This window comes from Vidua chalybeata, chromosome 1 (assembly GCF_026979565.1).
Source record: "Vidua chalybeata isolate OUT-0048 chromosome 1, bVidCha1 merged haplotype, whole genome shotgun sequence".
In the NCBI taxonomy this organism is placed as follows: Eukaryota; Metazoa; Chordata; class Aves; order Passeriformes; family Viduidae; genus Vidua; species Vidua chalybeata.
Window position 1 is genome coordinate 93,652,057 of NC_071530.1, and position 12,884 is coordinate 93,664,940.

Genomic DNA, 12,884 nt, shown 5'->3' on the forward strand with positions numbered 1-12,884 from the left:
GAATGCACAGAAGAAAACCCTAACTGCTCATCACAAAAGTCAAATGACTGAAGACAATGACTCAACTTCCACAACAAAAAGGACTTACACTTGCCCTTTACTAGTGTAGATCAGCTTTTTGCTAGAGGAGAAAAAATGCACTGCATATATAGCATTGCTGTTCTTATTACAGCTTGATAACCCTGCCATGGATCATTTGGCAACCGTTTGAAGAAAGCAGTTAAGCCTGTCCAGAACAGTGCAAGAGGAGACCTGATGAACCTGATGAACAGCACCTGATGAACAGCAGCTTAACTTGACCACATTGAACCCAGGTCAGATAATCTACAGCCTTAGCCTGAATGAAAGCTCACCAAAATTACTTTTTCACGTCTGTAACATGCAGCTGATGGATTTTAAACAAATATAACCACAACCTCAGCTAGGGAGAGGTGAAAAGCCCACATGATATAATTGTATTTTCATGTTCCAGGATCAGAGGGAGATGATGACACCTTGGGTGAATTTGTGTACAAGGGGTCCACCACACCCCCTCTCCACTACTCCATGCTGACAAGCCTTTACTTAGTGCAAAGAGGCTACAAGACTATGAAAAATCTTTAAAAAGGTAGTTTCAGAAAGCTTTATTGAATACTTCTTAATTTATTACAGAATCAGTAAATTACATTTTGCATTAGCCTGCTTTGTACTTTCCAACCAGTTCTGGACAATGTTACAGGAACTCTGTACTATCATCCCAGGGAACAAGTACAGTTTGGAAGGACTTCTAGTGGTGTTTGAGTGTGACTGTGACAGGCCTGAAGACAGGGTTGCTTTATCACATGACACTACAGGTGGAGAAAGCAGATCTCTTAAAATGCTGTCATGCTGGTTAACCATATGGCTGGTCCAAAAGCTCTTCCCTTCTGCTATCTTGACCAAAAAAAAGCCAGGTGCTTCCCTATGTTGTTGCACTCTGTTGTTCATCCCAAACCCAGGGTTGTTGCAATTCTGGTGGTAATTAAAAAATCTATTTGTTTATTATAGAAGTGAGACAAATTCACTTGATAGAGACTATCACAATTTTGTGCAGATGATTTTGCATAAGTGAGAAAATAATTCTAAATGGGATTCTGAAGTCCAACACTATTATTTAAAATACTTTTTCATATTAATTTCCTATGAACTTTGTATGTCTACCTTGTGCAATTAACTTTCCTGTAGCCTTATTTGTTAAATCCACAGTGGCAAATGCGAGAGTTTTTCCTTGCTTCAAAATCTGAGCTGTAATCAGTATGTCTTCTCCAATCTTAGCAGCAGAAGTGTATCTTCAAGGAAGAAAAAAAGGAACAGGTAAGCAACTGTACAGAGGATAAACCCAAGAATATTCCTGCATTTTATATTATCATGAAGGAATTAGCAGAAGCGGGTAATAAAGCCACATCTCTATATGCCTGCCTACTTGCAAACCCCCACTTAATGGATTTGAGCTCCTCTAACTACTGGCAGTGATAAGTAAGTATAAGAGTTCTCTGAGAAAATGGAGGCTAGAAAGAAACCCATTGGCTTGGTTCAGAGGAAGAGTCTGTTTTGGAACAGAAACAATGAGGTATCCAAGACTTCAGTTAAAAGTTCAGCTCCAAGTCCTATTCCAACCACTGCTGGCTTCCTACAGCCTTTCTAAACTAGTCTGGCTGCTTCAGCTGCAAAATGTCACTGTCACAAAGGCTCCAAAAGGTCATTTCTGTATGGAACTGTAAGCATAGGTTAACTGTTTCCATACCCTGGTTAGAGGAAAGTCATGAAAATCTGGGCAGCCCTCAAACGTTAGACAAGGCTTTGTTTTTATTTACATGAGCAGGAGGGTGTGCTTTTAAAACACACTCTTTGGGGAATAGGAAGAAATTTCTGCACAAAGAATTCCGCTGGAAAGAATTAGCAGGAACATGATCCAACCATGATCTGAGGTAAGGGAACAATATTCAAATGTTAGAGCTGCAGAGGAAAATTAAGAATTGCTGGATATTAATCCTGTTGAGATAAATTTCAACAACGAGTCCATTTTTATACACGACGCCATGTCACAAGAATGTCAGTCACGCCTAACGCTGATGTAGCACCAGCTCCACTGCTTGACAAGGGCAGGATTTCAGCCTTGTCTCATTTCCAGAAGCTGCTGCTGATCCTCTTGTGGTTACCAAAAAAAATTTTCTCTGTTTCTCTCTGTTCTTTCCATTACTGAAATAGCTTCCTCATGACAACTTTTTAAAAAGCTCCTTCCCGAAAAGGAAAAAAGTTCTTGTAACAATATTTGATATCCAATCTCACTTGTTCAATGAATGCAGTAATCCAAGTTAAAAAAAGATATTAATATTGCTTCATGTAACATTGCCTAAAGGTAATTTTAGATCTCCTTCAGAGACAGCACTTCAGATTTCAGCCCTTATGTAATTGGGTGAACATAACCGATAGTGTCAATAATTCAGATGTTGGCCTCTTGTTATACTACTGCAGGAAAAAAAACATAGTAACAGGAGAATTTTAGGTTTTAATTTCCAGTAAGATCCTAGTCGTCACAGTGGTAGCATGAAGCTTAAATAGATGCCTAGTGGAGAAATCAGAAGGTGCTGGGAGAGAAAGGAGGAAACCTGGTAAAGATACAGATCACTCCCCACACACTTTTAAAGCTTTTTTTTTTTAATGGCAGTTTTGATGAGGGGTTACTTTTCTAACATTTTTAATGCTCTGTGCTAGTTATTCCAAGTAGGACTACTTTAGTTCCAGTTGGTCATAATCTCTTCATTAAAAGTAATGAAGCAAAGTTGACAAACTACAATAGCATGATCAAAGAAAGTTTCAGGTCAATTGGTTTTTTAAGACACCATGCTTTGAATTTTCATTACAGGAAGAATTATTCTCAGTATAAAACTACCTTAAAATAACCTAGAGCAGAGGATTCATCTTCCACTGAGAAATTCTGATTCAATCTGTAATTCACCCTCTATACACAACAGAGGTAAACTCTTTCCTGCTTTAATATTTTTCTCTGAATTATGGAATAATACTAAGAAAAGGGTGTATAGAAAGCTGCTTACCCTAGAACTTGGGTTTTGAGGAGACATTAACATACCTGCACAAGCTGAAACCAAACTAATTTCTTAGGAGTAAAATTGGTGACATATCATCATCCCTTTACACTCTATAAAGGAATGGGCACTGTCTCATCAACACATGTAACAAATAAAAGCTTAAGAAGGTCCAACTCAAAATTTGAAACCAAATGGCAGTCTCCAAAAACAAGCATGCAACTCCTTTAATTTATCAAAACAGGACTTCTCAAACCAAAGAAACACCCATTTTTAGTCAGTGCCACAGCACAGAAAAGATGTCCAGTGGAGTCAGTAGGGGAAGAAATGTTTTTGGTAACCATAGTGGATGATACCTACGTGATGTTCATGTCCACACTGACCCCAGGCGCTGCTCTTTCTGTGTACAGCAATGCTGCTGTTGACACCACATCCACAAGGGTGGCTGTCAAACCTCCATGTAACGTGCCACCTCTGTTTGTATGCTCCTCCTCTACTTTCATTTCACAAACAACTTTTCCAGGAGTTGCAGATTGAAGTTTCATCTGTATAACCAAAAAAAGGAATAAACTGTTTAGTGACAGTAGTACCAACACCTAATATTGCCCCAATCAAATTGAAGTAAATTTTTTCTGACTCTGGACTCAGGAGACAAATTAAAAGATGGAAAATAGAGTAATTCATCTGTCCCATTAGATATTTCCATAAATTTTGAGCAGAAGACTGTGGCTTTAGAAAAATGTGTACTTCTAATGCAGACAAATATTTAAACTGACAGCTTAACAGAACTTCAATATGTGCTATGCTGTCAGGAATTGCTTAGGAGGAAACTGTCTTCAGTTTTCCTTTTGCTTTAAGCCGTGAGTGAAAGACCAGATTAGAGGGAACACAAAACTGCTCTAAGTATCTGTGTGTACCATAGTTGTGAAGGCAACTGGAAATGAGACCACCAGTAATTCATTAATCATTAGGTAAGAGCAACCTCAATAAAAATCAGTATTTTGAAATGAGCATTGGAGATACTAATAGACTGGCCTCTCTGATGGGAAATTCATATTCATGAGTAGAAGTATCCAAGGCTGTATCACAGTGTTAGAGCATCATTATCTGCATATACACTTTTCTTCCAGCCCACAGGTGGTAAGTCCAGAATTACAGCTCACCTATGATACCATGCTTCCCCCTATAACTAACACAATAAGCTGGAATTTTGAAACCAAGAAGTTACTGCAATTCAGTATTTGAAAATCTCTATTTACATTTCTTCAGTTAGTAGCACTATATTCAAAACCTGAAAGCAGATGCAAAACTGGGATAAGTTCCACCTATATTTACATGTATAACTAAGACTTTTAAGTGCCTTTAGACTGTTAAAAGTGAAATGTGGATATATTTATTATATTTACTCCTACTAATTTTCAGGTTTTTTTACAAGGGCTTTTTAAAACTTGAATGTTTCCATTCTGTTACCAGCTAAGCTTAAATATTTTTTAATCCTAAAAGGTATTAAGGCTGAAATGATTCCAGTTTCATTGTTCCTTATTTATAATGCAATGTAAGAGCTGAGTTTCACCCTTTCTGATAAACCAAAGTTTATCCAAATTTTGCAGACAAATGATACAAAGATCAGTGACCATGTAGTACAGTCTTCTAATGGAAAAAAACTGCTATTAAACAGAGAGGAAATTACTGAGGCAACGTCCAAATACAGAAATAGCACCTGTATCAATGAAAACCCCAATGAAATCCTAAATCAGGCATGCTGCACTGCACCGGAGGCCTGAGCTTCTGACAGAATTTCTAAGAAGGACTTTACTGATGTTCAACACTGGGAGCAGATTGCTTCCACTCCTGTCAGGGACTGGTGCTCCACCCCACCAGCGAGGCAAGGAAAGCATCCGGTCCCATTTGTCATTGCTCTGATCTGGCACTACATGCCTGCTCTCCTTGATGAAAATAGTTCAGTACTTGAACACTTCCAGGACCTACTCAGCTAGAGCTGCTGGTCTGTGCTTCTCCTCCCACGTGTGCCTGAACAGCACACTGCTTCAGCTTCCAGGCTTTAAACACAGTCATTAAACCCTGGGTAGATACCACATTGGAGTTACACCAGAAACTAAGTGTGAGGCTGGAGGTGAAAGGTTTCAGATTAAAATGCGTCTTCTCCGGAACAAGAAAAACCTTGAGTAATTTAATTATGGTAAGAGATTTCAAGTATCTCCCAAAAAAGCAGCAGTTACTTTTAATTCAAACACAACTGTACTTTTATTTTTATTATGATCAGATTCCTAGCATCCTGCAGTCTTCCAATCTTCTAATTCTAGAAGATTGCAGGAAAAATCTGAAAGTATTCCAGAGCCAGATTGGAAGCCTGTCTCCCAGGGCTCACTTCTAGCCAGTTACCTTTACAAGCTGAAATGCTAATATTTGCTCACCACTTATCAGGATTTAAAAGGAACGTAAAGTTATCACAGTGAAGTGGTGACTAAGAACTAAATGGACTCTATAAATATACAAACTATCTTCTTAAAGCTTTATACATTTTTTAAAAACTTTATACTCACCAACATGTCTTGGAAAAATAAGACTGTAAGAATTACTTTGCAAAAAGTTGATTTCTATTAAATTTATCAGATCATGGAGCTGTCAACAAAAGCACTGCTTCCATTATAACATTTGCTCCTCTATAATGCAAAGCATATTAATTTTTACATGGCTGATTTTCTTAGATATATTTACTCCACCACTCCATGTCACAGTTAAACAACCAAATAAAAAGTGAAAATTTAATGAGAACACTGAAACTTCTTCTAGAACAAGAACTTTCCTACACAGCAGCTATGCTACTGCATACTACACAAGCTGCAGTGTAAATTAACAGTAGCTTCAGCTTTTTTTTGAGCATAATGTAGCATGACACTGCAGCAGCACCAATTAAATTTCTTTACACCAGAATGTGAAGGTATAGTGAAGGCCTTGTGTAGAAATTCAGAGAGCCCTGGGGTGTGCGTTGTGCTTTCAGCCTGACTTAAAGCTCAGCAGATGTCATAACGGGGCATCTTTCGAATTTTAAACAGGGAAGAGTTTGTTTCACGGTCCTGGAAGTTAGTGGCTTCGCACGTACTGCGAAGGAAAGAATGCCACCTGCTGAATGACTCCTGAAGGTTATTCAGTACAGCCACCTTCAGAGAGCTGCTGGAAGGTAGCTGGAGCATTTAGCGAGAGTTACTGAATAACAACTGAGTAATTATACTTATTATAACAACTGTTTTCTACCCCGTGTTAGCAGCACGGCCACACGGCACGGCGCCAGGCCTGGAATGCGGGGAAACACCGGCCAGCCTGCACCACCGGGCTCCTGCCGCGCCCGCAGCCCCGCCAGGCTCGGCCCTCAGCAGCCCCCGAGGACTGACCCCCTGATCCCGGTTCAGCGCGTTATTCCGGGAGGGGACAGATGGCCGAATAACCGAGCTATCCCGGCGGGGCCGCGCCCCCGGAGCCCAGCCCTCCGAGGGCCCGTACCTTGCGGAGCACGCGGTCGAAGCCCTTCGACTCCAGCATGTACTTCATAGCCTCCTGCAGGCTCTCCACCGTGAACCCCATACTGCCGCCCCGCTGACCGCCGCCCGGCCGCGCCCCGGAACGGCAACCCCGGCGGGCGGTGCCTCTCCCCGCCTTCCGCCGCAGCCATGGCGGAGCGGGCCGAGGCAGCGCCGAGCCCGCCGCCGGCGGAGCACAAGCGGGAGCAGGAGGAAGAGGGTGAGGAGGCGCTACACGTCGCCAAGCGGAGGAAGGTGCTGTGCTCCGAGTTCTCCGCCATCACCAGCAGCGACGAGGCTGTGGCGCGCCGCTTCTTGGCCGCCAGCGACTGGCACATGGAGGTACGGCCGGGGCCGGCGGGGCCGCGGGGCTGCCCGGCGGCGGCCCCTCCCTGCCAGCCGCCCCTGTGTTTCAGAGGGCGCTGAACGCCTACTTCGACCCGCCGCGGGACGCGGAGACAGCGGCGGGCGGGGCGGCCCCGGCCTGCGCGGACAGCGGCAGCTGGTAGGTGACAGGGACGGCGGGATGTGGCAGGAGGAGGGGGTCGGGGAGCGGAGCCTCCCGGGGAGAGGCAGGTTCTCCTCCCCGGGGAGAGGCAGGTTCCCCTCAGCGGGCAGGCGCTGGGGCCCCCACACCCAGGGAGAGCTATCGCCGGGCTGAAGCGTAACGTGGAGAGCAGCGCTCCCCTCCCGCCGGGCATCGCACCTCGGCTGAGGTGTAGCGAGGCAGGTGGTTCCTGTTCCTTTTCTGCTCCCGTTCTTGGCCTTTTGGGCTGCATTTTCCCTTTTTGGATCCTCTGGACTGGTGGATTGTGAACCTTTTGGAGAAGGCACAGGGACCTTTTCTTCTCGTTGCCTTGTGTTGTGCAGTGATACGTATGCGGATTTTACCATACACGCATTTGTATATGTGTAAATTATGCATATTTGTATTATAGTGGATATATGCGTATTTTTATTTCTATAAATAAAACTGGCATGTACATGCACACCTTTTTAAATGTACCTGTGATAGTTAAGATGTAAAATCTATGTTCTACATACACCATCTCACAGCATATTTGGAGGATGAACAGAGTGTATTGATCTGCATGTGGAATTGAACTTTTCCAGATCCCTGCCTGCTGTGGTTTAACCCCAGATACCAACTAAGTAGCACACACCTACTCATCCAGACACCCTGACTTACCACCACGCTCTCAGTGGGGTGGGAAACAGAATTGAAAAAAAAAAGATAAAACAGTTTTACAGTAGAAATAAAATTAATGATAATAATATAAAATTAATTGTAATGAAATTTGAGATAATAAAAAGAGAGAGAGAAATGGAAGCCAAGAAAAGATAAGAGATGCGCAGTGCAATTGCTCACCACCCACTGACTGATGGCCAGCCCATCTCTAAGCAGCAGTGAGCTCGGCCTGGCCAGTTCCCTCCAAGTTCATCCACTGAACATGGTGATCTGTGGTACGGAATATCCCTTTTGCCAGTTCAGGTCAGTTCACCTCGTCATGTTTCTTCCCAGCTTCTTATGCACCTGGCAGAGCATGGGAAGCTGAAAAGCCTTTGTCTTGAGGTGGCAACTATTTAGCAACAACAAAAACAACAGGGTGTTATCAACATTATTCTGACCAGGTTTGCTTGGCAAGGTTTTGGTAGTGAGGGGCTACAGGGGTGTCTCCTGTGAGAATCTGCCAGAAGCTTCCTCTGCGTCCGACAGAGCCAAGGTCAGCTGGCTTCAAGGCAGACCCGCTGTGGAACAACCGATGGTGGTAGCGCCTCTGGAATAACGTACTTAAGGTTGAAAAATTGCTGCACTACAGCATCTGCAGCAGAAGAGAGAACTGAAAACATCTCTGCAGACACCGAGGGTCAGCGAAGAAGGAGGGGCAGGAGGTGGTCCAGGTGCAGGAGCAGAGATTCCCCATGTGCAGAGCATGGTGAGGCAGCTGTGCTCCTGCAAGCCCATGGAGAACTGCAGTGGAACAGAGATCCACCTGCAGCCCAGGGAAGACTCTACACTGCAGCAGGTGGGTGCCTGAAGAAGGCTGATCCCATGGAAAGCCCACACTGGAGCAGGCTCCTGGCAGTACCTGTGGGCACATGGACAGAGGAGCCCATATTGGAACAGGTTTGCTGGCAGGACTTGTGACCTTGTGGGGAACCCACTTGGAAGCAGCCTGTTCCTGATGCACACGGAGAAAGAGTGGGATTGTGGGGAAAGAGTTGAACTACTCAAGTGCTTTGGATTTCATTGGTTACCATCTGATTAGCTTACATCGGAATGGTAAATGTCATCTTCCATCCATAAGGAGGAGGAAAAGCCACTTACTTCACACTGGGGCCTGTATGTTTTAGTTACTGTGCTTTTAAACGATGTGGAGATCAATACATGCATTAGAAGATAAGTGAGGTTAGTGTTATGCATATTAACAAACAAATGCACTCTCTCTTTAGCATTGACCTCACTGCAGATGCAACTACAAGTACTGCTGGTGTCAACAGTGAAGACACACTGCAAAAAGAAGATGACAGCAGCTTCTCGCTGATCACCTGGAACATTGATGGGCTGGATCTAGGAAATGTGAAAGACCGAGCTAGAGGAATCTGTACATACCTGGCATTGTAAGTATAGCCTCCTCTTTGTATTGTCAGGTACCTGGATTCAACAGAAAAAAACAAAACTTCTTGATTTAAGAATTTACAAATCTTCATGTCCCAATTACCTTAATGTTGGTTGCAACAGATCAATCACTGTATAAATGCTAAATAGCTGAGAGTTGTTATACTGACTGTAAAAGGTGTGAACCTGTGCAGCATCCCAGAGGTTAAATGTTTTGAGATGGCTACTTTAAAAGTCTAATAATGAACAACATTGTTCAAGTTGCAATCATACATCACGAACATAGTTCATAATTGCATCCTGTACATGAGAATCTTCTGGAAAACATGTCCCAAAGCTATTTTGCAGCTGCTTAAGTTGAATTCCTCATGTTATGTAGTATATGAAACCTGCAAGGTCGTGGTAGAAGGGAGTCATGCATTTTATTACCATGTCAGTTTCATGTTCATAATAACAATTGTTTCCTCCCTTTTAACAATGGTGGTGTCTATGTGCTGCTAAATACAATGCAGATAGGTTTTTTCTTTTTTAAAGAGCAGATTCTTACAAAACCTAGCAAAACGAGGGCAAGGTGCACCTGAAATCCCCGACTTTGTTCCATTTGGCCTCAGAGTGTTGCAGTACTACTTCTCAGTAATTAACTGAATTTTTTCTTGCCTTGCTGATTTCAGATACAGTCCGGATGTTGTGTTTTTACAGGAGGTCATCCCACCACATCTCCCTCTTCTCCAGATGAAAGCAGGCAATTACACTATTATTCCAGGTAAGAAAAAATCCTCAGGTACTAAAGACAAAAAACAGAAAATAAAGTTTGGGTTTATTCTGTTTCTCTTGCCAAATCCTCCAACTATTTTAAAGAATACAAAGAGTAAAGTGAAGAAGGAAGCACTTGATGTTTCTGTGTTTTGGTATCAGCATGTAGCTTGATGCAAATTATGCATGTGAAAAGCTTGCTTTTCTGGCATTTTCCTGTGTATTTCTTTCTGCATTTTGAAAGATTGGTAGAAAGGGTAGTCAATAAGTACCATAGATAAGTAACTTTTTTAGGTATTTGCATTTAAAAAATTTGAAAAATTCAGAGCATTATTATGCAACTTTTCACTAATGACTTAAAAATCAACATATTCTCAAAGGTTGTGGTAAAAAGGTCTCTTTCAGAACCTTAACTGCTTCATGGCAGTTCTACTGTGGCACAGCAGAAGATGCCCTCAAACATTTCTTTGCTTGGTCCTCTGTAGGTAACATAGATGAGTATTTCACTGCTGTAATGTTAAAGAAATCGAGAGTGAAGCTACTGAAACATGACATAATACCTTTTCCAACGACTGCCATGAAGAGGAACCTTTTAGTTGTGCATGTGAGTGAGTCAGGATGTACTAAGCAGCTGTACTTCTGTCTTCCAAACAAAAAATCCCAGGAAAGGCTGAACTGGCTTTTTCTCTATGACAGTCTCAAAGAGCAGAAAAACTTCTTCAAGCATACAAACCCAGTTGCATTTGATACTGACAAACTTAAATCTTTTATGCAAGTTACTTACAAGTTACTTAAATCTTTTATGCAAGTTACTTATATGTAAGTTACTTATTTACTTTGTTTTCAAATCTCATAACCTCTGAAAACAAAACTAAAAGCCTGTTATCCTTCTGTAAGCCCCTTTTCTTCAATGTAAAACTAATACTAACCAGAACTCTGACATTCAGTCATTAGCTTTGTGATTAGGTTTTGTCTTTAAGCTTCTTACCTTGATGTGGATACTAACACTGCCTCTTGGTTTCACACATAGGTGAGCGTATCTGGTATTGAACTTTGCCTTATGACCTCTCATCTGGAGAGCACTAAAGATCACTCCAAGGAGCGTATGAAGCAGCTGCAAATAGTGTTAAATGAAATGCAGAAGGAGTCTGAGTCCACCACTGTTATATTTGGAGGGGATACAAACCTCAGAGACAGCGAGGTAAATAAAAATAAGCAACTTTGTTATTTAGAGAAGGTATTTTGACAAAGCCTTCTCAGGCTTTTCTGTTGTCTATATGAGAAATTACCTACTTAACCAGAACAGAGATATTCAACACTTATTCTTAGTGTGGAACTGTGACTAAGTAGAAGTAAGTGTTGTTATGGCTGAGATGGTATGTATGGAGACCCCTTCCCAATAACAAAATACTTTAATAATACTACTTGTATCTGAGCAGATGCAGGCAGATTTGATGAAAGTTTTGACTTCAAAAACATCTTATTTTGGGAACCTGGTCTTTACTTGTTCAACTCTCCAGTTCTCAGAATAAATGAAGGAGGAGGGTGCTCTGGAGAAATAGACCTTAATCCCTGGTAATCAAGACATTCAAAATTAGAAGCAGGTTTTGGCTGATGATACTAAAAGGGAAATTGGTGCATTATTACTAGAAGGTCAGCATTTCACGTCTCCTTATCATGAAATTCTGTTGCAGTTAACTGGAATGACTTTGGTTTAGGAAACATGGTGTTGGCCCCTATACCTCAGCATTTCAGAGCTGACCATTTATTTTGGAACGTGTTTTGCATTTAGAAAGTGCTACAGGAAATGGTTGTGCTGTAGAGTATCTGGAGAAATACCATAGTTTAGAAACATCTCCAAGATCTTTGATTTTTAACAACTTACGTTTTGCAGAAAAAAATCCAATGCTGTGATAACTCAGTTCTATTTTTTAAAGGTAGAATTTGTGAATTCACTATCTTCTGGGATTTTTTTCCCCTCTTTCTACCTTCAGGTTACTAAACTTGGTCATCTACCTGACACCATTAAGGATGCCTGGGAGTTTTTGGGTAAACCTCAGCACTGCCGCTACACTTGGGACACCCATTCCAACACCAACCTGAATGCAGCCTACAAGTGCAAGATGAGGTTTGACCGTATTTACTTTCGGCCTGCAGTGGAAGGGGGGCATTTCATTCCACGAAGCATGGACTTAATTGGTTTAGAAAAACTAGAATGTGGCAGATTTCCTAGTGATCACTGGGGCATTTTGTGTAATTTTGATGTTATATTATAAAAAAGAAAGAAAGACTTCGCCTCTTCAGTTTTTAGGTGATTTATTCTTGTTTTTACAAAATTTTACTCTCTCAGTTTAAGGTAGGGCATATTTAAGTTTTCAACCCCAATACATTCTTTGTTCTTGGTTTCTGCAGGAATGGCTTTGTTTCAAGCCAGGTTTCCCTTTTCCTATTGTATGCATCTTCTCTTGAATCACGTTTTATTATATTTATTTTTAAAAATATCTGCAAAACTAAACAAATTCTAGTTTTAAAATGACAGGAAAAACCTGTAAATACAATTCATAAACATACTCAGTGATTTAAAAGACATTTTTATTTTGGTGTGTATTATGATCTCATAATAAAGGCTGCTTTTTTTCTATTTTAAGACTACTTTTATTGTGCCTTCATTGTTTATTTTGTAGCCATTCCCATTATCCTTTATGACCTTGTCTTTTGTAGGATGTTTTGTGTTAGCTTCTGAAGTTTGTATTGAATGTACAAACCCCTTCAGGCAAGATAGTAAAGGAGCTGAGGAAAGAATGACTAGATTCTCACAAAATAAGGGTTTCTTCAGTAGAAACTGAACTACTGTTGAGCAGATTTAAGAAAAATATGCCTTCTATTTGACAAGAAAATGATACAGGC

The 12,884-nt window shown here is 41.5% G+C and overlaps 2 protein-coding genes across 2 annotated transcripts; one reads left to right on the forward strand and one right to left on the reverse strand.

Annotated features, from left to right (window-relative positions):
- Positions 1-608: 608 nt before the first annotated feature.
- Positions 609-6,715, reverse strand: ACOT13 (acyl-CoA thioesterase 13). Its single transcript, XM_053944369.1, has 3 exons — positions 6,588-6,715; positions 3,426-3,610; positions 609-1,307 (listed from the first exon to the last, which is right to left on the reverse strand). The coding sequence occupies exons 1-3, from the start codon at positions 6,666-6,668 to the stop codon at positions 1,151-1,153; spliced, it is 423 nt and encodes a 140-aa protein (XP_053800344.1). The 5' UTR covers positions 6,669-6,715; the 3' UTR covers positions 609-1,150.
- On the forward strand, positions 6,664-12,629 carry TDP2 (tyrosyl-DNA phosphodiesterase 2). Its single transcript, XM_053944357.1, has 7 exons — positions 6,664-6,946; positions 7,021-7,109; positions 9,059-9,226; positions 9,896-9,987; positions 10,463-10,581; positions 11,008-11,178; positions 11,972-12,629. The coding sequence occupies exons 1-7, from the start codon at positions 6,755-6,757 to the stop codon at positions 12,251-12,253; spliced, it is 1,113 nt and encodes a 370-aa protein (XP_053800332.1). The 5' UTR covers positions 6,664-6,754; the 3' UTR covers positions 12,254-12,629.
- The last annotated feature ends 255 nt before the right edge of the window (positions 12,630-12,884 follow it).